This window comes from Dama dama, chromosome 21, assembly GCF_033118175.1.
Source record: "Dama dama isolate Ldn47 chromosome 21, ASM3311817v1, whole genome shotgun sequence".
Lineage (NCBI taxonomy): Eukaryota > Metazoa > Chordata > Mammalia > Artiodactyla > Cervidae > Dama > Dama dama.
In genome coordinates this window covers 78089792-78116081 of record NC_083701.1, presented here as the reverse complement: position 1 = coordinate 78116081, position 26290 = coordinate 78089792, and the positions used below count along the sequence as shown (strand labels likewise).

Below are 26290 nucleotides of genomic sequence, written 5' to 3'. Positions count from 1 at the left end.
TGATCTCTGCTGGCAAAGAGGAGACTGCTGAAAGAAAGGCGGCGGGGAGTGGGTTCTGAGGGGTGGGAAGGACTGTGGAGTGGGCGGGGGGCTGGCCTGGGCTGCGTTGAAGGCGTCCGGGGGGCTGGGCAGCGCGCCACGGCCGCGGGGCATGCAGGTGATGGGGCCGGTGGACACGCTATGCGCTACTGTGTGGCGCTCACAGAGCACGATGCCGTGGCTGGGGATTTGGAGATGGTCTGACCCTGGTTGGACCGGGAAACAAACAAACTGAACAGGAAAGCGAGTTAAGATGAAACTGACATTAAAGTCATAAAACCGGGACATAAAGGAAGGAAGTGATGTCGAGAAGGAGGAAAAAAGCAGAAGACCTCTAAACAGTCAAAAGCCAAACAAGCATAATGGGAAGAAGGGAAGGCATCAGAAGGGAGTTAGTTCCTTGTTACTCCATGGTAGCCCTGCACATACACAATAAAGTACTTGTAAGGATAACAGTAGCTACTTGTCACTGTCAGAAGAAAGGCAAAGGGTTTGACCTACATAATTTCATTTAATTCTCATAGCACATACCATAATCCCCATTTCACTGATGAGAAAACTGAGGCTTAGTGAGGTTAAATATATTTTTTTAAGTTTATAGCTAGGAAAAGGAAGAAACTGTATCTGTCTGATGACGCCAATGCCCACAACCACCAGACAGATACACATTTCTTGCTGTAGAATAGTCTATGACTCCTGCACCCTCGTGTTAAGAGCTGGTAACCCGAGCCAGTCATAGTAACCCATCAGGCTCGGCAGGATGAAGTCCAAATCCCCTCAAGAGACACAGAAGATCAGAGTCCAAACCACACCCTCCTCTCAGTCACAGCCTCCCACGCCCTCTGTTCTCCCCTGCAGGAACTATTTTCAGAAAGGCCTCAGGACAGCTTTTGGACGTGATGCTGTCCCGGTCAGTGATGTCCTTCTTCCTCTTCTCCTGGCTGAAACCTTCCAGTCCTTCCAGACTGAGTGTGAGTATCAGCCCCTCTCCCCTTGTCTCAGTGGAAAAATCAGAGTGATGCCACTTTCCAGACCAGCTGTTCCCAGAGCATCTCTGCAGACCCGCACCACAGCTGTCCTCCTCGCACTAAAAGTCTGGTACACTGACTCCTTGTTCAGGGCTCTCTTTACAGTCTCACAGCCCTTTCCGCTTTCATTCAGTATTTCACCATCTGGAAGGGTCCAGAAAAAGGAGGGGAAAAGACTCTGACCAAGACCAGGGATGGACTCAGAGCAGCCTCAGGAATCCCTGGGCTTGTTCCAGCACTTCAGAGTGGCCAGTCTGGTTCTCGCAGCATCCTTTTAGCAGTTGGCAAAGAGGAGAAATCAGACAATAAAACAATGTAGTCTATGAACTCAAGGTATCTGTGGACATCCTTAACTTTTAACACCTTTTTTTTTTAACACTTTCTAACACTTTTATAATCCAAAAATTAGAATAGTTATCTTTGCTCTATGTTATTATACATTATGACTATAATAGGTGCTTCTGTGTTATAATTCAGTTAGTGGGGTGGGTCACTCAGCAGGGAGGTGGGTGGTTTGCACCCAGGACGTGGTTGAAAAAACCCCAGCAGATTTCACTTTCTGGTTGGGTGATTGGGTAAATATCTTATTTTTCTGGAGCTGCTTTTTCATTCTGTGTAGAATGGCAGTCGTAGGAGAGCCTTCCTGGCATTGTTTGGGAGGTCAAATGACAGGCTGTTTGTCCAAAGGTCTTTGTCAACTGTTGCAAGCTTCAGGGGGAGAAAATGGGGGTATTATTTCCCGGAGTGTGAGAGGACTTTATAGGAGGCACTGCCCGCGTTTAACCTGGAAATGCTAATTCAGGGAACTCACCAACCGCGCGGCAGGAAACCCCGGGGAGAGGCCGGGGCCGGATGCAGGAGCAATGGCAAGTCAGACCCCATGGAGTCTCCCTGAAAGAAGAACATTAACCCGGCGCGTCGGGGTGGGGGCGGCGGCCCCCGGACGCCCCGTCTGCGCCCCCGGGGCCGCTCCAGGCAAAGGTCATGCGCGCGTTCTGCCGGAGGCCGGCGCCAGCCGGGGCCCCGGGACGGCGGCCCGGCGCGGGGAGGCCGGGAGGCGGGCGGTCGGCCGGGGGCAGGGCCGGCGGGGCCGCGCGGGGCCGCAGCAGCATGGGCCGCCGCGCCGAGCGGGTAGGTGGGCGCCGGGCTGGGCCGGGCTCCGGCCTCCTCTGGGCGCCTCCCCGCGCGGGACGCGGAGCGGGGCTCGCCTCCAGCCTGGGCGCCCGGGAGCGTCGGGGTTTGCAAACGCGCGCCCCGTTTCTGGAGACCCGGCCGCTGGTCCCGGCGGGGCGGCGGCGCCGCGGCTCCGGGCGATGGGCGCCCCAGGCGCAGCGGGGTCGGGGTCCGCGGGGCTCCGTCCTGGGGCCGGCCGGGCGCTTTGTGCGTTACCTGCGGAACCAGGGCTGTGCGGGGAGGACCGGCTTGTTGTTTTAAGCCATCGGTTACGGCGAAGCTCTCGGGGGGTCCTCCGCCTGGCCCCGGAGGAGACGCCCCCCGGAGGCCGGGTCAGCGCCCGAGCTGCGGGCCTCTGTGCCTCCCCGGGCCGAGCGGAGCCTCTCCTCTGGGACCGGAGCAGGGGCCGCGGAGTCCGGCCGGGGCGGGACGGGGGCCCAGGGCGGCGGGGGGTCGGGGCTGCAGTCCGCCACACGCCCTGGTTTCGATTTAAAGGTTCACCCCGGATAAGGGCAGGGAACAAAAGCCCCGCTGGTGCCCGGCAGGACGCAGAGGAGGAGGCCGCCCTGGCGTCTGTGGAGGTCGTTCCCCTCCGGCCCGCGGGGCCAGGGACGGATCGTCCTCCTCACCTCAGCCAGTAGGTGTTTGTCGAGTTTCCGCGCCTCCTCACCTCAGCCAGTAGGTGTCTGTCACGTTTCCGCGCTTCCTCACCTCAGCTACTAGGTGTTTGTCGAGTTTCCGCGCCTCCTCACCTCAGTCAGTAGGTGTCTGTCGTTTCCGCGCTTCCTCACCTCAGCTACTAGGTGTTTGTCGAGTTTCCGCCCCTCCTCACCTCAGTCAGTAGGTGTCTGTCACGTTTCCGCGCTTCCTCACCTCAGCTACTAGGTGTTTGTCGAGTTTCCGCGCCTCCTCACCTCAGTCAGTAGGTGTCTGTCGTTTCCGCGCTTCCTCACCTCAGCTACTAGGTGTTTGTCGAGTTTCCGCCCCTCCTCACCTCAGTCAGTAGGTGTCTGTCACGTTTCCGCGCTTCCTCACCTCAGCTACTAGGTGTTTGTCGAGTTTCCGCGCCTCCTCACCTCAGTCAGTAGGTGTCTGTCACGTTTCCGCGCTTCCTCACCTCAGCTACTAGGTGTTTGTCGAGTTTCCGCGCCTCTTCACGTCAGTCACTAGGTGTCTGTCACGTTCCCGCTTCCTCACCTCAGCTACTAGGTGTTTGTCGAGTTTCCGCGCCTCCTCACCTCAGTCAGTAGGTGTCTGTCGCGTTTCCGCGCTTCCTCTCCTCATTCAGTAGGTGTTTGTCGCGTTTCCGCTCCTGCTCTCCGCCGCCTTCCCATGTCTCTCCCACCCAACTTCTTGAAAGAGCGGGTGACGCTCACCATCTCCATGTCCTCCTGCGCTAAGTCGCTCAGTCGGTCAGCATCTTTGAGACCCCATGGACCGCAGCTCGCCAGTCCCCTCTGCCCAGGGATTCTCCAGGCGAGGAGTGGTGGGTGTCCTCCAGGGCGTCTTCCCCACCCTGGGCTCGAACCTGCGTCTCTCAAGGCTCCTGCACCACTGGCCCAGGCGGTGCGGAGGGGCGTCTGCTCTGCTCTGAGGCCGAAGCTTGGCCAGGGTGCCAGAGGCCTCTGGGAGCTCCACCGTGCAGTCTCTGGCTTTCATCCTTCCCAGGGCTTCTCTGTGTCATTGTGAGCGGTTGCTCACCCTCGCTCTGATGAGTTTACTGTCCCGGAGTCTGATGCCTGCCTCCTGGTCCCCTCTGACCTGCCTCCCTTGCAGACCCCATTGACTGTATCCCTTCAGCAGCGTTGGTGTGTCCCTCTGCCCTCTGGCTTCCCCTTGGTCTCCCTGGGACACCTCATCCACCCTGGTGGCTCCCCGGCTCCATACACATCTGTAGCCTGTTTGGGTCTTTCTCCTAAATCCCACGCTTCTCTACCGCACCTCTCCACTCTGTGGTCTCACGGAGCCCCTTCAAGTCCACTAGTTCAGACTGAGCATCTCCTCCCCTCCCCTCCTGGGCCCGCTCCTCCGCCATTGTCCTCTGCTAAAGTGGGGTCCCTGGTCGTCCAAGCCACACAGGCCAGAGTCACCCTGGACAGAGCCATCGTCCCCTTTCATTGATGATGCTGGTCAGGGCCCAAGTCCTGTCCCCCTCCCTGCTTCATGGGTTTTGTGCACTTGCCGGTGTCTCCAGGCCAGCTCCCATTGTTTGCCCCACGTTGACTCCGGTCCCAGCTTTCTGTGAGTCTCATTTGAGACCAGTACTGCCCAACCCCAGGCGCCCTGTCTTGTCACTGTCCTGTATCAAATGGTCTTTCTAAAATGCAGTGCAATCACGCAGATCTTTTTGGAAGAGTGCGCAGTGGGTTCCTGGTTTTTCCTTTTGAGAACAATGTTGATGTACACGGGAGCTCTGGACTTGCCCTTCACCTCTGTCTTCAGTGTGATCTCTTGGCAGTCACCCACTCCCTCTGCATGTGTGATGCACGTTTGATGCGCACTGTATGCATGCAGTGTGTAAATTCAGGCATGTGAAGCTGTTTCCTCACCCTGACTTTCCTCCGTGTCCTTCTCTTGGGTCTGGTCTGACTTATGTTTTTTCTTAGACTTGGCTGGCAGCCCCTCTCCTGGAGACCACCCAGGCCATCAGCTCCTTATCCTCCAGCAGGGTGGGTGGTCCTTTCCTTTTCTCCCAGAGTTTCCTCTTCTCTTCTGTCAGAGCATTTACCATTCTTTGTTGCAAGTGTCTGCTTGCTTGTCCGTCCTCCACTGGTCTGTAGGCTCCTCGAGGGCAGGGTCAGCTCTGTCTGTCCTCGCGTCCTTTGAGCCTGTCCTCTGGACCCAGGGGGGACGCACAATGCGTTTATGTGAATTCTTGTATGATTCTGATCAGTGACAATGATCTTCAGGTGTTGAATAAGATGACAGAGATACAATGTATAATACAACACGTAAAGAATGAAGAATGAACGTCAACCCTGATGATCAGGGACAGGCGCAGTCTTCCAGTATTTAACAAGTGAAGGTGTAGACTTTCAGGGTGTTTGAGATAACCCAAGTGAGGTGGACTTCTTTTGTTGTTTTAGCTGTGCAGCATGTAGGATCTTAGCTCCCTGACCGGGGATCAAACCTGTGCCCCCTGCATTAGAAGCTCAACATTCCAGCCCTGGAACGGCCAGAGGAGTCTCAAGGTGGGCCTCTGAGAGAGCCCTTTGATAAACTGACGTCAAAGAATCAAGCTGGCATGTTTTGACACCAGAAACAAGGCTCTGAAAGGACCAGCAGAGGAGATGTCTGAGGCCTGCTAGAGTGATGGAGGCTTTGGAGACTAGAGATGAAAAACTTCAGTTTGATTTTCTAAAGAAATATGTGCATTCAGAATTCTATAGACAGAGTGACGGTGACGTTCTAATAGGGAGCTATTTAAACTGCAAATTGTACTTTGAACTGTTTGGAGACCCAGTACATTACTGTGAGATTCAAATATACATTACTTTTTAGAAAAAAAATGTATCATATACACCATATGGTGCTTTTTGTAAACTTTCAGGAGGTTCGTCCAAGACTTCTCTTGGGCCCCCTGGCATGGTCATGAACCTCAGGTTCAGAATCTCTAATCAAAGATGTTATTCATTCAGCAGGCATTTGGGAGAGTAGGTGGTGATCACCAGGAGCCCACTTCAGTCCAAGAACGCACCTCTTCTCTTTTGGGAGGGTCCCAGTGGACTGGGTGCCATTGAACTTGCAGTCGAATCACTGGGGGTCATGTCCCTGCTCGAGCACTTGTGAGCTGCATGACTTTCTCTCTGAGCGACCATTTTATTATCTATTAAAAAAGGATAACTAAAATAAAGTTTATGAAAGGATTGACATCTGGAACATAATTATACTCAGTTTACCTAGCCAATTCAAAAACTGTGATTTTAGGAAGGGCCCAGATCTCGTGACGTGCTCCTGTGTTAGAAGCATGCGTGTGGGCTGGGTCAATGACTGTCCGAACGCATTCACTAAAGCATAGCTGATCGGCAGATGGACCTCTTTAGAAGGTGTGCTCCTGGGGTCCATCTCCACTCCTGTTTTATTCAATATTATTAATATCCATGAAGGCATAGCACACTACTCGCATTTTCTCAAGAGACAAGGCTTAATTAAGGATTAGGGATCCAGAAGTTAGCAATATGTTGTAGTACACTTTGATATTTTATCTTTGGAAGGAGTGTGCAAAAATAGATGAAAAATGTATTGTGTGTGCCCAGAGTCATTTGCACATTATTGTGTGTGTGACACAGAGAGGGAGCACGTTCGAGCACAGAAGAGGAAAAGTTAAAGTCAGAAGTGGTGGCTTCGTATACTTAAGGGTGTAGGGACTTAAATGGACAGTGAAATCAATCATGAAATTTCTGCTAAAATAATGTTAGGTTTTATTAAAAGAGGTGTGGAATATAGAACGTGTAAGGCAATTGTCACTCTAATATGTGTTATGCAGACCACATTTAGAACAATTGTATCTAGTTCTGGGTGCTAAATATGAACTCATTAGCATTTTTTGAGCACATGTATGTATGTGGTGATGGTTTAGTTGCTAAGTTGTCTCCGACTCTTTGCAACCCCATGGGCTGTAGCTTGTGAGGCTCCTCTGTCCATGGGATTTCCCAGGTAAGAATACCGGAGTGGGTTGCCATATATATACATTTTTTTGAGCACATATATTGGGTTGGCCAAAAAGTTCATTTGGATTTTTCTGTAAGATGTTACAGAAAAATTTTATATATATATATATATATATGTATGTGTGTGTGTGTGTAGTATGTATATATATGTGTATGTGTATAGAGTATGTTTATATACACATACATATATATATATACACACACCCATATGTGTACACATACATGTATACATATATTGAGTAGGCCAAAAAGTTCGTTCAAGTTTTCCCATAACGTCTTATGGAAAAATCCATAAAATCCATCCATACTGTAAAATATATATATATATATATATTATATATGTAAAAAAATATATATATACACACATACATATATATGTGCACACTGTGTTCCAATCACTGTGCTTAGATTCTGATGATCATGGTGCTGAAAAAACAGACTTGTTTTCAGGGCGTTCACAGTATAGGCAAGGTGCTAGATGAACAAGCAGGGGATTTTAATTCAATGTTATACTTGCTATAATAGGGGAAGCTTAGGTCCCTGAGGAACCACTTAAGGGGTTTTTAATTCAGACTTAATGGAATCAGGGTAAACTTCTAGAGGCAATGATGTTTATACCGAAACCCAGAAGCGAAGTATGGGTTATCAAGGAACAGGTGGTGGAGGGAGGGAAGAAGGTTCCACGTGTAGGTGAAGTGACTTGGGTGGGGCAAAAGTCCTGTGCAAGGAACCGAGGGAAGGGGCGTGCACCCGGGGGGGTGTGGGGAGGAGAGAGACGAGAGCAGAGAGATGGGTGGGCCTAGAACTTTGTGCTTCGAGCCTCTGGCTGACCTTCAGAGCAGTAGGGAGCTATTGAAGGTTGTAAGCAGGGCAGTGTCACAGTCAGTTTTGTGGAAAGATCAACATAGTTTGGAAAGATCAATATAGACAATGGGTTAGAGGGATGGTCAATGAGAGAGAGAGAGAGAAAGAAGGGGTGGGAAATGGCTTAGGAGGAATCGCTGTGGTATAAGCAAGAAGAGATGGTGGCTCCAACCAAGATAGTAGCAGGCAGCTGACAAGAGAGGGGCATTTTCAAAGCTCATTAGGAGCTAGAAGGCAAGGAGCAGCGCCCATCGTGCTGCTGTGAGGACGGCTGCAGGACATTTAACCCGCAGAGAAGTCCAGAGAGCCTCTTTAGCCGTCTCCACGTCTTCCTCTCTCCTGTGGGAGAAAGCTTAACTGTGCCGACTCTCCGAGATGGCAGCAATGGGCCAAGTGGGTGGGAGATACAGGGAGATGAATTTCAGCTCAGTACAAGGAAGAACTTTCTAACAGAGCTGATCCAAGGCAGTGTGTTCTTTGTCACAGAGATATTTAAGCAAAGGCTTGATAAATATTCTAGGAACAGTTACGGAGGTATGGATGGAGTAGCCAAGCTGGAGGGCATTGGCATTTCTTGTCAACTCCAAGATTCTAAGATTCCGGGTATGAAGTTCCGATATCTTACTTAGCTTGGCACTTAAGGCCCACTGTGACCCCCGCCGTCAGTAGGGCAGCCATATGCCCTGGTTCCCCTGTGTCTTTCTAGTGAATGCCTGTCACCTTCTAGTAGCTGTTAAGAGCACTCAGTGTTCCCTCTCAAAAGTCTTCGTCTGATAAATTTTTATGATCATCCATCTCTTGACTTGGTATTCCTGCCTTATCCCCCGGCATCCTGTTAGACACCCTAAGAACTACTCATTCTGGACTTTTGTTACTCCTAGAGGAGACTTAGCATTCTGTTGCATGTTGGTTCACTTAAGCCATTTCCTCTGTCAGGAATACCCCTCCTCTTTATATTCTAAGTACCTTACTGAGAATATACTTTTTCATAAAGGCCTAACCTAAATGGGCTTTCCAGGTGGTTCAGCAATTAAGTATTCACCTGCAAGCAGGAGGCCTGGGTTCGATCCCTGGGTCAGGAAGATCCCCTGGAGTAGGAAATGGCAACCCACTCCAGTATTCTTGCCTGGAGAATCCCATGGACAGAGGAGCCTGATGGGCTATAGTCCACAGGGTCCCAAAAGAGTTGGACACAACTGAGCGACTAAACAACAAAAACAACCTAAATCAAATGCCGAGTCCTTCATCCAGCTTTCTGATAATTTTATAAGCTGCGTTATAGGGCTAAGTGCTGCGTCATGCTAAGTCGCTTCAGTCGCTTCACTCTTTGTGACCCTATGGACCATAGCCCGCCAGGCTCCTCTGTCCATGGGATTCTCCAGGCAGGAACACTGGAGTGGATTGCCGATAGTGCTGAGTGTCAGGGCATAATGATTTTTATATTTATTTGTTTTTTTACTTTTTAATGGACGTGTCGTAGCTTTACCACATTGTGCCGGTTTCTGCCTTACAGCGCGTGAATCAGCTGTGTGCATACATCCATCCCCTCCCCGGTAAACGTCCCTCCCACCCCAGCCTGTGGCTCCGGGTCGCCGCAGAGCACCGACCTGAGCTCCCTGTGCGGCATGGCAGCTTCCTGCCAGTGAGCCTATTTTACAACTGGAAGTGGATCTTTATACATATTTGACCTCCCTCTGTTATCCCCTAGGAGTCTAGTGCAAAGACCTGTGAAAAACAGTCACCCAGTGGTGTGAATTATACAATGTTTAAGGCAGTAACCTTCAGAAGAAAATTCTCATTTATTAAAAAAGTCGTATTTTCATTTTATGATTTATGTATTTTGTGGAAAAAATTTAACAAGGAGAGTAACAGGGGAAAAATTATCTACAATCTTGGGTACCTAGAGACCAGCATATTAACATGTCAGTGGATATCCCTTCTATGCACATGTAGTCTTAAAATTGGAATCACGAGTATCCTTCTATAGCCTGCTTTGCATTAAAACATACCAAGTGTTTTACTCCATGTCATTGTATGTTCTTCAAAAACGTGGTCTTCCATGGGTGATGAATTCTGTTCCATCCTGTGGCCTGTCTCATGCTTTGCTTAACTAACTCCTCGCAGTGGACGTCAGGTCGTTTCTATTTTTCAGTGTTGCCAGGAATGCTTTGATGACCATCTGAGATGTACATCTTGTTCCCACACGTCCATTCTGTGGGGGACATTTACATTTTGTGAAATTGCAAGACAGTTGATGACCAAATACTGATATTGAGTTGCTTAGAAAACATGAGTTTAAAAAGGGTCTAATTTAACTTAAAAACTTCATTTCTACTCTATGTTGTATAAATCTGTTGTATATGACACTCTATGTGTGTGTGCCTATGTCTCCACTTCTCAGTCCTCTAACTTAATGAAGGAATCTGATTGTAAAATGTGTCAACAATCGTAGGCTTGATGTGGAAGTGAGACATAACCAGTAAATACATTTCTTGAATGAAGAATTGAGAGTTTGAAATCTAGAAACTTTAACATCTCTCTATCAGTATGACACATTTTTATTTCCAAGCTAAATATAAGAAAAATGATGACATGTATGTTACAGGATAAAGAGAGTTCTCTGAAAAGAGAAACATTGCCTAATATTCTGGTGTCTGGAAAAGATACGTGACCATGGTCTTAGATTTTTATTCTAAAGAGAATAATTAATCTCCTTAGACACTCAACAAGCAGGTATATCTCCACTGTAGAGTGAAATGTTTTCATCTGAGAAGTAGGTCTTGGTTGGGAAACACTGTGAATCAGTTTGGTGACTTTTTAACAAAATAAATGAAAGATCTTGTCGTGGATTAAATGGTATCTGTCCCCTACCCCTTGAAGTCCTGACCCCTAATACTTGTAAATGTGACCTTATTTGAAGGTAAGTTCTATATTAGTTGTTCAGTTCAGTTCAGTCACTCAGTCGTGTCTGACTCTTTGCGACCCGATGGACTGCAGCACACCAGGCCTCCCTGTCCATCACCAACTCCCGGAGCTTGCTCAAACTCATGTCCATTGAGTCAGTGATGCCATCCAACCATCTCATCCTCTGTCGTCCCCTTCTCCTCCTGCCTTCAATCTTTCCCAGCATCAGGGTCTTTTCAAATGAGTTAGTTCTTCGCATCAGGTGGCCAAAGTATTGGAGTTTCAGCTTCAGCATCAGTTCTTCCAATGAGTATTCCAGACTGATTTCCTTTAGGATGGACTGGTTGGATCTCCTTGCAGTCCAAGGGACTCTCAAGAGTCTTCTCCAACACGACAGTTCAAAAGCATCAATTCTTCGGTGCTCAGCTTTCTTTACAGTCCAACTCTTACATCCATACACGACTACTGGAAAAACCATAACTTTGACTAGACAGACCTTTGTTGGCAAAGTAATATCTCTGCTTTTTAATATGCTGTCTAGGTTGGTCATAACTTTTCTTCCAAGGAGTAAGTGTCTTTTAATTTCATGCTGCAGTCACCATCTGCAATGATTTTGAAGCCCCCCAAAATAAAGTCTGTCACTGTTTCCATTGTTTCCCCATCTATTTGCCATGATGTGATGGTACTAGATGCCATGATCTTAGTTTTCTGAATGTTGAGCTTTAAGCCAACTTTTTCACTCTCCTCTTTCACTTTCATCAAGAGGCTCTTTAGTTCCTCTTCACTTTCTGCCATAAGGGTGGTGTCATCTGCATATCTTAGTTTATTGATATTTCTCCTAGCAATCTTGATTCCAGCTTGTGCTTCCTCCAGCCCAGCATTTCTCATGATATACTCTGCATATAAGTTAAATAAGCAGGGTGACAATATACAGCCTTGACGTACTCCTTTTCCTATTTGGAACCAGTCTGTTGTTCCATGTCCAGTTCTAACTGTTGCTTCCTGACCTGCATACAGGTTTCTCAGGAGGCAGGTAAGGTGGTCTAGTATTCCCATCTCTTTAAGAATTTTCTGTGCATATGGATTTGCTCAAAAGTTCATTTGCATTTTTCCATTACAGGTTATGGAAAAACTTGAATGAACTCATTGGCCAACTATATATAAATAGTTGAGAGAGAGATTTATTATAAAAATTGACTCACCTGAGGATGGAGGCTGAGAAGATCATTCATGTATTGTCTGCAAGCTGAAGGACCAGAAACTGGTGGTGTAATTTACTGTTTGTCCAAAGAATTGCAGGGCTAATGGTGTAAGTCCCAGTCTGAATTCCAAGGTTTGAGAACCAGGAGCACCGATATTGAGGAAGGAGATGGATGCCCCAAATCAGCAAAAAGAGCAAATTCACTCCTCCTCCCTCTTTTTTTCTGTTCAAGCCCCAGTGAATGAAGTGGTCCAGATCAATATTGTTGAGGATAATCTTTACTCAACCAATTCAAATGCTCACCTCTTCTGGGAACACCCTCACAGACACCAGGAGAAATGTTCTGCCAGCTATAGGGGTGTCCCTTAGCCCAATCACATCATTTAGTCATCATAAGGATCTTTACAGAGGTAATCAAAGTAAGGTCCAGTGGGCCGTCACCCACTGTGACCACCGTCCTTGTGAAAAGGGGAAATTTGACACAGAGATGGGGAGGAAGGTGATGGAAGAGACACAGAGAGGAGATGGCCATCCTCGGACCCGAGAGGAGGGGATGGGAACAGACCCTGGAGGGACCCAACCCTCTGACACTTTGGTTTTGGACATCTAAGCCTCCAGGCCTGAGACACAATCATTTCTGTTATTTAAGTCATCTGGTTTGCGGTACTTTGTTATGGCTTAACACAGATTTAAATTAACACAGATTTCAGGAGAGCGTAATTCCCCTGGTGTGGTTTCAGCAGATAACAGCAACACAACATTGTTCTGCTCTTCCGTCACCAGAGATGATGGTGTTGTCCCTAGGCATGACAGCAGATGGAGTGTCGCTGTGTCAGTCACAAAGTATTTTCTAACTGATCTCCTTTGACCCTGACCCTAACAGATGAGCATTCTTTTCCTTTCTCTGGCCTTGCCATGTGGCCTGCAGGATCTTAGTTCCCCGACCAGGGACTGAACCTGGACCCCTGCCTTGGGAGCGGGGCGTCTTAACCACTGGACCACCAGGGCAGTCCCGAGATGAGTGTTCCCCCACCTCTGGTTTAGTGATAGGGACAGAGGTTCAGAGAGGCCAAGTGAATTATTCAAAGCTGCACAGCTCAGAAGTGGTAGACCTGAAACTCAAATATTGGCCTTTGGAAACTACATACCATATGATTTTAGTGAAAGCATGATGCTTTTCACCTTTGTGGACATGCCAAATATCATCTTCCCTGTTTAAAATTTGAAAAGACTTTGAGTTGTGGCATGCTGAGCCGGGTTTTTTTTTTTCTTTCTTTCTTTCTTCTCCTAAATCCCCTGAGAATGATTTAATAATCCCACTTGTTGGAAGACCTCTGATGGCTGAAGACACCTACTCCACCCATGTCTTCACTATCAGATATTTATCAGGAATTTAGGCACCCGTGTTTATGTGCACAGAATATCTCTTCTCCACTCAGAAGCTTTGTTTACTGACAAAATGGACTTTCTCGGGACACAGTTTGATTACTGACAAATCCAACCGCAAAACTTTGGACATGTTGGATATAATTGAGTTTTTCCATCATTAATTCTGCTCAGATATTAATTCAACATCGTGATGTGAGGAGCGCCAAACAATTTCCAGGAAGCTGCTTGACTTTAGTCAGCAGGAACAAATGCAAGATTATTGCACTTTTTCCTTGGGTGACCTAAGCTTGTTCTTGGCACCGGTGAGTGCAGAGCACTGGTTGTCTTAGTGTTTTGGTGGCTTCTACCCAGGGGACTTATTAGTTTTGAACCTTGGGGATAATTCCTTAAGAATGTAATTCTTCTCCTCCCTGAAAGAACAAAATGTTGCTTGTGTTGGGCTATTCTTGTTATGGGATAAAACCAGCAGTTTCCAAATTATGGTATCATAAAGGTTTGTAGGTTGGACTGTCAGATTCAGAAAAAGACAAGCAAACCAAAATAGACAACAGCAACCCTTCCTAACCCGCTCCCAGGATGCCCCAGTTAAATTTCACTTGAAAATAAACAAGAACTACTTTTTTAGTATAAATATGTCCCCGATATTGAAAATACGAAAAAAAAAAAAAGAAAAATTGTCTCTGGCAAGATTATAAGATTACACTGGGGGTAGAGTACTGATAATTTATCAGTATTTCAAAAATCTATGAAAACTGTCCATTTACCTAAGTGAGACTTAAGAGTTTGCTGCAAATGTTAAATGTCCTTGATTTTGATTGGGATTTTCTTTGATCCAGCTCCAAAGCATCGGTCATCTCACGCTGAAACCATAATTATATTACCATTTTTGATGACTTGTATTCCAGGGATCATGCAAAGTACATATATTATCTCATGTCATCCTCAAAAATCTGAGGCTGGAGAACCATGGCCTGCAGCCAGATCTGATCAGTTCTTATTTTGTGAATAAAATTTTGTTGAAACACAGTTACCTCCTTGTTTTCCGTAGTTTGGGACTGCTTTGATGTTACAAGTTGATGAAGTTGAGGTAGATCATTGTATGGCCCACAAGACCTAAAATATTTATTATTTGGCCCCTTACAGGAAAAGTTTGCCAACACTGGTTCAAAACCATCCTTTGAAGGAGTTACCTGTGTTCTCACTTTTAGAATGAAAGCATAGAGACCCGCAGGGTTTGTAACTGGGTAAATTCTCATAGGGCTTCCCAGGTGGCTCAGTGGTAAAGAATTCACTTGCCGGTGCAGGAGACAAAGAAGATGCGGATCAAAGCCCTGGATGGGGAAGATCCCCTGGAGGAGAGAATGGCTTCCCACTCCAGTATTGCCTGGAGAATCCCAGGGACAGTGGAGCTGAGCCCGTGGGGTCGCAAAGAGTCGGACACGACAGAGCAACTGAGTGTACCTGCACACGAGGTTTCACCACTCTTAGAATTCAAACCAAGCTCTGTCGAATCCCACGCCCTCTGCTCTGACTGTAGCTGGCCCTAAGGCTGATGGTCAGTTATGTGTATCCTTAAATGGTTTAACAATGGGGAAACTGATTTCTGATTTCTTATTGAATACTGTGCATCTCAAAGATAAGGCAGATTGCATGGGGTAGTGGTTAAGCAGCTAGGCTCTGGAGCCACATTGCTTAAGCCCTGGATCAACCTCCTAATTTCTCTGTATCTCGATTTCCGTCCCTGTAAACTACAGTGGATGATTACACCTGTATGCATAACTCTTATCGAGGTTAAGTGAGACGAAGTCTAAAAAATGGGAAGAGCGTTTGACGTGTGGGTCACAGGGCGTTTATTATTTTTATTTCAAATTATTACTTCAAAATAAGGGTGAAATAAAGAGTCTGGAGAAGTTGGGAGCATTTGCCACGGTTGGTTGACAGAGCAGCTCAGCCAGACGGCTCAGAGCGTGCGGTGGCCCCTGCTTGTCAGCTCCCAGTGAGGAGAGACAGCTGTCTGGCTTCTTCATGTCAGCATGTCTCATTTTATTTGCTTTACGGTGCTTCACAGATAATGTTTTTTGTTTTTTTTTTGTAAACTGAAAGTTTGTAGCAGCTCTGTGTGGAACTAGTCAATGGGCGCCATTTTTCCAACATCATTTGCTCAGTTTGTGTCCCTGTGTCTCATTTTGGTAATTCATGCAGTATTTCATGCTTTTTCGTTATTACTATATTTGTTATGTGATCTATGATCAGGGATCTTTGACGTTACTGTTGCAAAAAGATTATGACTTGCGGATGGCTCAGGTGACAGCATTAGCAATCGTGTGTTTTTTAAGGTAATTGTTTTTGAGTGCGCTGGGTCGCTGCTGCTGGGGGCCTTTCCCTGGTTGCGTGGAGCGGGGACGCCTCTTCACTGCGGTGCGCAGGCGCAGTACTGCGCTCTTGGGCCCCAGAGCCCGGGCTTCAGGAGCTGTGCCGTCGGGCTTCGTTGCTCTGGGATGTGTGGGATCTCCCCAGACCAGGGATCAAACCCGTGTCCCCTGCATTGACAGGAGGATTCTCAGCCACTAGACCACCAGCGAAGTCCAGTCATAGTGTATTTTTAAACTAAGATATGCACACTGATCTTTTTTCTTTTATTGTTTTACTTATCTGCCTGCACCGCACAGCAGGCAGGATCTTCGTTTCCCAAGCAGGCCCCCGCAGTCAAAGCGCTGAGTCCTAACACCTGGATCGCCAGGTAATTCCCTGTAGACTGATTTTCAGATGTAATACTACTGCAGACTTGATAGGCTGCGGGAGAGCGTCAGCACCGTTTTTATTTGCACCGGGAAACTAAGCAGTTTGTATGCCTTGCTTTATTGAGATATTTGCTTTGTTGCAGTGGTCTGGAACCAAACCCACAGTATCTCCGAGGTCTGCTGGTAAGAGCTGTCTTTGTTCCAAGCACGCCTTGTAGCGCTTGGTTGGCTGTGTTTGCCTTGGGAAGGCGTGCTGTGAGATGTTACAGCATGTTCATCCAGTGCTCATTGGACCTTAAACCCCTTATTACTATTACCCTGGATATTTATAGTCCTAATATCCACTGCCAGTAGCTCCAAATTGACTAAAAATAGAGCCAGGCTGCCAGAGAATGACCTTCCTATATAACACAAGACAGGCAATTGTCCTCAGAAACATCTCAACCTGTGATTTAATCTCAGGAAAAAGCTGGAAAAAAATCAGTTTTTACCAGTATTCCTCACCCTCCAAAGTATATTTTGTGTATGGAGTCACTATGAATAAAATCTTTATGCAGAGCATGCTAAATATATTAGAATAGATTTGATCTTTTGAGGAGATTAGGAGATAAAGTCATTCCCTGAGAGTAGTGGGAGTGGAAAGGCTTGAAAAGACTGGAAAAATATGCAACATTATATAGAAATTATTGAAGGGTTAAGTCAATATGTAGTAACTAAAGACATGGCCAAAATTCTCCAAGCCAGGCTTCAACAGTACGTGAACCAAGAACTCCCAGATGTTCAAGCTGGATTTAGAAAAGGCAGAGGAACTAGAGATCAAATTGCCAACATCTGTTGGATCTTAGAGAAAGCAAGAGAATTCCAGAAAAACATCTACTGCTTCATTGACTATGGTAAAGCCTTTGACTGTGTGGATGACAACAAACTAGAAAATTCTTAAAGAGATGGGAATACCAGACCACCTTACCTGCCTTTTGAGAAATCTGCATGCAGGTCAAGAAGCAACAGTTAGAACTGGACATGGAACAACAGACTGGTTCCAAATCGGGAAAGGAGTACGTCAAGGCTGTATATTGTCACCCTGCCTGTTTAACTTATATGCAGAGTACATCATGAGAAATGCCAGGCTGAATGAAGCACAAGCTGGAGTCAAGATTGCTGGGAGAAATATAAACAACCTCAGATATGCAGATGACACCACCCTTACGGCAGAAAGTGAAGAACTAAAGAGCTGCTTGATGAAAGTGAAAGAGGAGAGTGAAAGAGCTGGCTTACAACTCAACATTAAAAAAACTGAGATCATGGCATTCAGTCCCATCACTTCATGGTGAATAGATGGGGAAACAATGGAAACACTGAGAGAGTTTATTTTCTTGGGCTCCAAAATCACTGCAGTTGGTGACTGCAGCATGAAATTAAAAGATGCTTGCTCCTTGGAAGAAAAACGTTGACACACCTAGACAGCATATTAAAAAGTAGAGTCATTACTTTGCTGACAAAGGTTCGTCTAGTTAAAGCTATGGTTTTTCCAGTAGTCATGTGTGATTGTGAGAATCAGACCATAAAGAAGACTGAGTACCGAAGAATTGATGCTTTCAAATTGTGGTGTTGGAGAAGACTCTTGAGAGTCCCTTAGACAGCAAAGAGATCCAGCCAGTCAATCCTTAAGGAAATCAGTCCTGAATATTCATTGGAAGGACTGATGCTGAAGCTGAAGCTCCAACACTTTGGCCACTTGATGCGAAGAACCGACTCATTTGAAAAGACCCTGATGCTGGGACAGATTGAAGGCAGAAGGAAAAGGGGACGACAGAGGATGAAATGGTTGGATGGCATCACTGTCTCAATGGGCATAAATTTGAGGAAGCTCCAGGAGATGGTGAAGGACAGGGAAGCTGGCGTGCTGCAGTTTGTGGGGTCACAAGCTCGGACATGACTGAGCGACTGAAAAACAACAAAGACATGGCCAGGACTGCTGGAGACTTTGCTTTGCAAAAATGAAGTGGCATCAACGTGCATGGCCATTATCAACAGAGTTTTGCAATTTCCTGGTGTGTCTTAGGGGCTTCCCTGGTGGCTCAGTGGTAAAGAATCTGCCTGCCAATTCAGGAGACACAAATTTGATCCTTGATCTGGGAAGACTCCCTGGAGAAGGAAATGGCAACCCTCTCCAGGATTCTTGCCTGGAGAATCCCATGGATGGTGGAGCCTGGCGGGCTACAGTCCACAGGGGAGCAAAAGAGTTGGATATGACTTAGCCCCTAAACAACAGAGTGTCTTGGGTTCATGGAACAGAAACCAGAAAGTAGCATTATTTTTCTAGGGCTGGAGTTTAGCCATCCTCTAGGATCTAGAAAATTCTTGAGAACTCTGGCCATAGAGGCAGAGGGGGAAGGCCCCGGCAACCTTGCTGCCCTTTTACGGCGAGTGAAGCTGCCAGATGGCCACCTGACCCTCTTCCCCTCTGTCTCAGTCCCCCACAGTCTGGGTGCACTTCCCTTCCCCTCTCTTCAGCATCTTCTTCCTTTGTTAATCTGCTGAGCCAGCAGTGACTGTGTGCCAGGCTCCAGGGATGGGAGCAGAGGCATGGACTTGGTTCCTGATCTTGTAGCGTTCACAGTCCAGTGGGAGATGCGCGCATGCCCGGAATTACATCCTGAGCCTAAGCTCTCAGGCCAGCATGTGAGACACGAGTTGTTGCAGCAAGGAATAACAATTTTATTGGGAACGCCAGCTAGCCAACAAGATGGGCTTGTGCCCTAAAGAAGCATCTTGCCTGAATTGTTCATAGAATTTGGACTCCTTCTATATTGGAAGGGGAGGGAGTGAAGTCAAACACAACCTGGGTTTCCATCAGCCTCTGGAGGGGTGTGTTCATTTCTTCCTCCCTGCAGTCAGGCACAGGTTGGCTTGGTCCGGATGCTCCTGTGAGGCAAACAGAGGTATTTTAGCTTAATGTTCATTATGTGGGAAGCAGGGTTTCCAGAGATGGGCCATTATGTATAATTTAAGCCTATAGGCCACATCCCTGTAATAATTAACTTGTATGTGTGTGCGCAAGGGTGTTCAGTGATGTCCGATTCTTTGTTACCCCATGGACTGTGTCTGCCAGGCTCCTCTGTTCACGGATTAACTTAGAAGAACAAGTTTCTTCCTGAGAATTAATAGGGGAAATGAGACTAAAATTAAGCTCCAAAAAGCAGCTAGACATATTGGGGAGAGAAAGATTCTTTCCTGGAATAGGCATATGTAAATAATGATGATAATAAAGGTTCTTCCCTGTTACAGTTAGGGTAGAGTGTTACAGTGGCAAAGTGTAAAGATCTGTGGAGGGGGTCAGGAAGGCCTCTGTCTGAGCTGAGAACTGAAGGCTCAGTGAAAGCAGAAGTCTGATGAGTTAGCATGCAAACTCAACCAGCAAGGCAGTGGCAGCCCTGAAGTTTGAACCTAGGTGTGCCTGACTTTGAGAACCCTTTTCATTAAATCTTAACCAAAAAGGAATTATACTTGCTCTCAAAATGTTTACATTTAGCTATGTTGTCCTCCCGTGAAGCAACTTGGACAAGAATAAGGAGAGAAATCATTTATTCGTTCTTTACCCATTCTGATCATTTACCATGGATCAGCCATGATGTGTCTGCAAGTGCAAAGTGCAGCTGTGGCCAGCGCCCCCGGGACTGCTGAGAAAAGCTTTGTTGGCCTGGAGCTGGGGTGATGCAACCAGAATCCACAGGCTCTTCAGATGCGTCTCAATGCCCTCTTTGCTCCAAAGGCTTCCTGCCCTCATTAGAATGCGAGGCATGTGCGTCCCTCTTGTTTATTCCTTTCATTCCTGGGCAAACACAAGTCTAATAAAGAGGCAAACAAGTGTGTCCAGGTCAGAAGTCCACTCGGAAAGGTGGATATTTTGGGGAGGTTAGGCTGATGCTAGCAGGTGCCCATTGCACTGTGAACTCTGCATGTCATTCAGCTCCATGAGGCTCAAGGGTAATATTGCCTGCAATGGTGATTACTCACTGCAGCCCACTGCCTGAGGGAGGCTGGGCAAGTTTGAATGTTAGAATTGGCAGCCATCTTTCTTGGGTATTTAGAGTTCTGTCTGTCTGGAAAATGCAGCTGGTTTAGATGGAAAAAGTTTAACAGTTTCTGTGCCAGATGTTGTGGAACTTTCAGGAGATGCTGATGGGGGAATCCCTGTCCTCGAGGAGCTTTCAATTTAGTAGGAAGAATTTCTGACATAGCAAACAGCCGAGGAGGCAAGGTGTGGCGAAAAGATCAGGGAATTTAAACCATTCAGACTGGCTTTTCTCCACCATTACCATATAGGCTTGTGCAAATTATTTTATCTTTCTGAGTCTTGCTTTCTTCCTCATAAAAATAGGATGCTATAACTATTTCACTCCATATGTCAGCAAGTTTGGATAACTCAGCAGTGGCTACAGGATTGGAAGAGATCAATTTCATTCGAATCCCAAGGAAGGGCAATGCCAAAGAATGTTCAAACTACTGTGCAATTTCTCTCATTTCACATGCTAGCAAGGTTATGCTCAAAATCCTTCAAGCTAGGCTTCAGCAATATGTGAACCAAGAACTTCCAAATGTATAAGCTGAATTTAGAAAAGGCAGAGGAACCAGAGATCAAATTGCAAACATTTGTCAGATCATAGAGAAAGCAAGGGAATTCCAGAAGAACATCTACTTCTGCTTCATTGACTACACTAAAGCCTTTGACTGTGTGAATCACAGCAAACTGGAAAATTCTTAAAGAGATGGGAATATCAGACCACCTTACCTGCCTCCTGAGAAATCTGTATGCAGGTCAAGAAGCAACAGTTAGAACTGGACATGGAATAATGGACTGGTTCCAAATCAGAGTACATCAAGGCTGTATATTGTCACCCTTCTTATTTAACTTATATGCAGAGTACATCATGAGAAATGCTGGGCTGGATGAAGCACAAGCTGGAGTCAAGATTGCTGGGAGAAATATAAACAACCTCAGATATGCAAATGATACCACTCTAATAGTAGAAAGCAAGAGGAACTAAAGAGCCTCTTGATGAGGGTGAAAAAGGAGAGTGAAAAAATTGGCTTAAACTCAACATTCAAAAAAGTAAGATCATGGCATCTGGGCCCATCACTTCATGGCAAATAGATGGGGAAATAATGGAAACAGTGACAGATTTTATTTTCATGGGCTCTAAAATCACTGTGGACGGTGACTGCAACCATGAAATTAAAAGACACTTGCTCCTTGGAAGGAAAGCTATGAAAAACCTAGACAGCGTATTAAAAGCAGAGACATCTCTTTGCTGACAAAGGTCCATATAGTCAAAGCTATGTTTTTTCCAGTAGTCATGTATGGATGTGAGAGTTGGATCTTAAAGCTGAGCACCAAAGAATTGATGCTTTTGAACTGTGGTGTTGAAGAAGACTGTTGAGAGTCCCTTGAACAGTAAGGAGATCTAACCAGTCCATCCTAAAGGAAATCAGTCCTGAATATCCATTGAAAGGACTGATGCTGAAGCTGAAGCTCCAAGACTTTGGCCACCTGTTATGAAAAGCCAATTCATTGGAAAAGACCCTGGTGCTGGAAAAGATTGAAGGCAAGAGAAGAAAGGGGCAACAGAGGATGAGATGGTTAGAAAGCGTCACTGACTCAATGGACATGAATTTGAGCAAACTCTGGGAGACGGTGAAGGACAGGGAGGCTTGGTGTGCTGCAGTCCATGGAGTCCCAAAGGGTCGGATACGACTGGGCAGTGTCATTACTAGGGATAGACGAGTACACCAGGCCAGGAGCCACTGTAGAAACACTGCTCTTGCCTCCGACACCGGCTGATGTTTGTTCTTAGCACTGGCGTCTCATTGACCGTGTTGTAGCTGGGTGAAACAACGGGGCCATTGTCCATAGTGAGGTCACATGAGATCAACAGGAGTTTCAGAATTTTTATCAATTCTCAGGAAGAAGGGGAAACAGCTGCAGGAAGGGAGGAAAGCCTGGGAAAAGGAGAAAACAGAGTCTTTTGCAAAATAATTTGTCACAAGAGGCCACAGGCTGTGTCTTTGACTGAGGTTTACCCAGCTTCAAACCTAGAAGGCATACAGAAGCAGCTGCTTTGATCAGATAACACAAAAAAAGTACATTAGTATAATGGTCCCAACCTGTTATTTGGTGCCAAAGTGAGGAACTGCTTTACAAAATCTGTTCTGTTTCTGAACTGTTAAAGGCCCTATGGGATAAAACCCTCAACTGTCCTTCAAGGGTGAGATTAGAGGAATTTCTTTTAAAAGTAATAAAATATAGCATCGTGGACTATAGCAATAACTATTTATTAATAGAAGCTGGACTCTGGTTAGGCAGACCTGAGTTTGAATAAACTTGTGTGAACCTGGGCAAATTACTCAAATTTCTATGGGCTTCTGTCAAGAAGAGAAACCACTATGTACTTTGCAAGGCCGAGAATTCACGGAGCTCATTCCTTGACAATGTCCAGCACATCCTAGGGGCTCAGTAGATGGTAGCTGTTGTTCTCAACAGTGAACGCTAGGCGGATTCTTTTGCTTAATCCCTGCAATAACCCCATGAGGAAGATACTGGGATTCTCCCATTTTTACGAGGTCTAGAGAGGTTTTCTAACTCAGGCGAGGCCACACAGCTAGCAAGCAGAGTCACCACTCCAAACAACCCCGAGAGCCCAGGATTTTTGTAATGAACAAGTTGTATAACATCTCTCATAAGAGCAACAGAAGCTTAGCGGGTCAACAGAAGGCCCAGAACTTCCGAGTTCTCTTGCATAATACTCCAGTGGCAAGCCGAGGTTGTTGCACTGCAGCTTTGCAGTGGCTCTCTGTTTACAGAGGGTTGTAAGAGACCTCCCAGTCTTCTGCTGGGTCTCGTATACGACCTCCAGTCTTACACTGGGAGAGACAATGTAAGATCAGCCTGCCTTTGGCTCTCTTCTAGCTCCGTCCGGAAGTAGATTCCTTCATCTCTTGCTTCAGTCCATCAAATGATTTTGTGAAAGGGATTCTCCTTTTCTTAGCCTAGCCCTAACCGTGTTCCCTTTAATTGTGTGCCTACATGTGTGCTCAGTCCTGTCTGACTCTGGGACCCCGTGGACTGTAGCCCTCCAGGCCCCTCTGTCCTTGGGATTTTACAGGCAAGAACACTGGAGTGGGTTGCCATTTCCTTCTCCAGGGGGTCTTCCTCATCCAGGGATCGAACCTGGGTCTTCTGCATTGGCAGGCAGATTCTTTACCACTGAGCCAGCTGGGAAGCCCTTTAATTGATACAAATTAAATTGCACAGCCATAGGTATTATATATCTATCTACACCTATCTATGTCTATATGTATATTTCTTTCAGGAGATGAAATAGTAGGAACAAAGTGTATTTAGGATCCTTACCGTTCCTTTGGATTTATTCAGGAAAAATGAAACCAAGTTTAGTTATTAATTGAGTAGCTCTTTGCTGGTCATTACATGCAGAGAGAACTCAGCTCCCTAAGAGAGTTTTAAGAAGAGAGAAAAACAATAGGTGCGTGGAGTTGGAAAGGACCATACATGTTGTATAGTCAATGTTCCTTTAAATTTAGATACTTTAAAAGACCAACCTTTTCTTGAATAGTCACCATGAGTTCATTTTTTGTAAGAGAACTCTGGCAGCATGGACGGCTGGAGAGTTTGTTTTGTTATGAGATAAAACATGCTTCTCTGTACCTTCCAGTTTTGCTCAGGGAAGTGCAATGCCCTTCAGGTATCTGCGGACAACCACACCCGCCTTCTCCCCTTGTCCATGGAAAGCGCCAGGATGCTCGGTCACAGGCTCCTCAACCACGGGCCAGAAGGGGAGCCCGTTAAGTAGCCCTCGTGTAACTATCAGGCGGAGTGAGCCTGGTAGAATCCCGGCACTGCCTGACTGAGATCGCTGCAGCGGCCCCCTCTGCCCGCGCGGTCCTCCCCGACCCGGAGCTCGAGCCGCTCTCTGCGGTCGTCTGCAGGTGCCCCCTCGTCTCCCAGCCACTCGGGCCGCACTGGCCTTTCCGAGCACGCTGACCGTCCCGCCCCAGGCCTGTTTCTCCAAAGAGACGCCTGGTTCTGGCGTCTGTCCCTCCAGACTTTTGTCAGGAGTCCTCTCTCCGGGGAGACTTTTGCTCCCATCCAGCTGAAAACGGCTCCTCCCGTCCGGCTCTCTTCTCCGCTCTGTCTCCTTTATCAGGAATCCGTTACCCGGCATTGTGTTCTATTTCTCTCCCTCTAGAATGTGACACCCACGAGGCAGAGCATTTGTTTTTTGTTTTTTCCCCCACTTTTTTGTTTGTTTGTTTGTTTATTCGTTTGGCTACTCCAGGTCTTAGCTGTGGCATGCGGGTTGTTTTTATTATTATTAATTTTATTTATCTGTTTTTGGTTGTGTTGGGTGTCCGTTGCTGCACAGTTTTTTCTCTGGTTGCGGCACGCGGGCTTCTGCACTGCCTTCTCTTGTCCGGGGGCCCGGCTCTGGAGCGGGGCACGGCTCGGGGGGCGCGGGCTCAGTACTTGTGGCCACGGGCTTCGTTGCTCCGCGGACGTGGGGTCTTCCCGGATCAGGGGTCGAATCCATGTCTGCTGCACTGGCAGGCGGAGCCACCAAGGAAGCCCCAGGATTTGTTCTGTCCCCTTTGCATTTCGTGCCAGATGCATACTAAGTGCTCCATAAAAGTCTGTGAAATAAATGAACGGATGAACGAATGGCCACAGGCACTGGTGACAGGGCCGCCCCATCATCTGGGTCACGCGGCTCCCGGCGCTGTCTGTTTGCAGTGACTTAGATGAGACGTCCGGAGGTAAAACAGTCCCGATGGTGTCCAAGCAGCCGGCGCAGCTGACCTTTTCTCCTCCGGATCCGAGCTAGTTGCTTATCACAGGAGCCGAGGGAAAAATGGGCTTCCCTGGTGGCTCAGCTGGGAAAGAATCCGCCTGCAATGTGGGAGACCTGGGTTCGATTCCTGCGTTGGGAAGATCCCCTGGAGAAGGGAAAGGCTGCCCGCTCCAGGACTCTGGCCTGGAGAATCCCATGTATATTCTATGGGGTCACAAGAGTCCTACAGGACTGAGGGACTCTCACTTTCACTTTCAAGGTAAAATGAGGTTATTTAGAGTTGTGGTCCAGCAGGGGCTCCTATGGAGCTTGCAGATAACAAAAACTCCTGGCTTTGGGGGATTTTTTTTAATACCCCATTTTTTTTTTTTTTTAATACTCAATTTTCTTTGTTTATTAGAACATTTTGTCTGTGTAACATTCAAGATCTTAGTTCACGAGCCAGGGATCAAACCCACACTCCCTCTATTGGAAGTCTTAACCACGGGGCCACCAGAGAAGTCCCCCAGTTTTCTTTTAACAAGAATCATTTTCAATTCTGGTCTCTCCTAGTATGAAGTTATATAGCCGAATTTTGTATTCTATTGTATTCAATATTGTATTTAGTATATGAAGAGTGTTATCCCAGACAGATCTAGCTGTTTTTTTTTTTTTTTTTAATCTCTTGACTTCAACCTGTCAAGATATTTTTGAATTTTGTTCAGTCCAGGTCCATAGTGTGTGGTAGCTAGCTGTCACTGAATTATTGCATTCAAGAATATATGCCATATCCCATGATTTAGGAATCAAGAAGCTATCATCTTGATAGACCCCCATAGAGGGCCTAGGAATCTGGAGAATGGACAGTGAAATAATGTTTATGAAAACCTTCCATTTCCACAATCTTGTTTGTCCAGAGTAACAGCTAAGATGGGTTGGAACAGAGATCCTGTCTTAATTCTGCTGTCCAAATCTCATGTGCATAAAAACTATCTCAGTAGCATAACTGGCAGAGATCTATGAACTGTGTCTATAATTCATCCTACAAAAAGTCTGCAAGACAGGAGGACTCCCTGGAAGTGGCGGGGAGTAGAATCGAAGGAGCCGGTTCTCAGTGTCTCCCACACATAACCTTTGCGTACCTCTACAAGTAGAACTCACAGGAGTGTGTTTAGCAACAGCTGATTTCCATTTCTTCCAATTAAAACATGCTTTTTTGTTTCAGTATCCCTGATACATAGTGCTTGGCACATTGCCTGGTGGTTCAGCGGTGAAGAATCTGCCTACCAGTGCAGGAGACCCGGGTTCAATTCCCTAGAGAAGGAAATATCAGCCCACTCCAGTGTTCTTGCCTGGAGAATCCCATGGACAGAGGAGCCTGGTCGGCTACAGCCCACGGGGTCACAAAGAGTCGGATACCACTGAGCGAGTAAACAAG

At 46.7% G+C, this 26290-nt stretch overlaps 1 protein-coding gene and 1 long non-coding RNA gene across 6 annotated transcripts in view; one reads left to right on the top strand and one right to left on the bottom strand.

Moving 5' to 3' along the window:
- Nucleotides 1–48: 48 nt before the first annotated feature.
- Nucleotides 49–2631, bottom strand: LOC133042858 (uncharacterized). Its single transcript, XR_009689602.1, has 3 exons — nucleotides 2457–2631; nucleotides 1879–1958; nucleotides 49–1338 (listed from the first exon to the last, which is right to left on the bottom strand). It is a non-coding gene; the product is annotated as an uncharacterized LOC133042858 (long non-coding RNA).
- ENPP2 (ectonucleotide pyrophosphatase/phosphodiesterase 2) overlaps nucleotides 880–26290 on the top strand; it is a 127044-nt gene continuing 101633 nt past the window's right edge. For 4 of the 5 annotated variants that reach the window (XM_061123870.1, XM_061123868.1, XM_061123867.1 and 1 more), the window contains exon 1: nucleotides 880–1010. In XM_061123870.1, coding sequence (XP_060979853.1) covers nucleotides 939–1010 — 72 coding nt within the window. In that variant the 5' untranslated portion in view covers nucleotides 880–938. Of the gene's footprint in view, nucleotides 1011–1789; nucleotides 1934–26290 lie in introns of those variants that run through there. The other variant, XM_061123866.1, reaches the window with a different exon arrangement.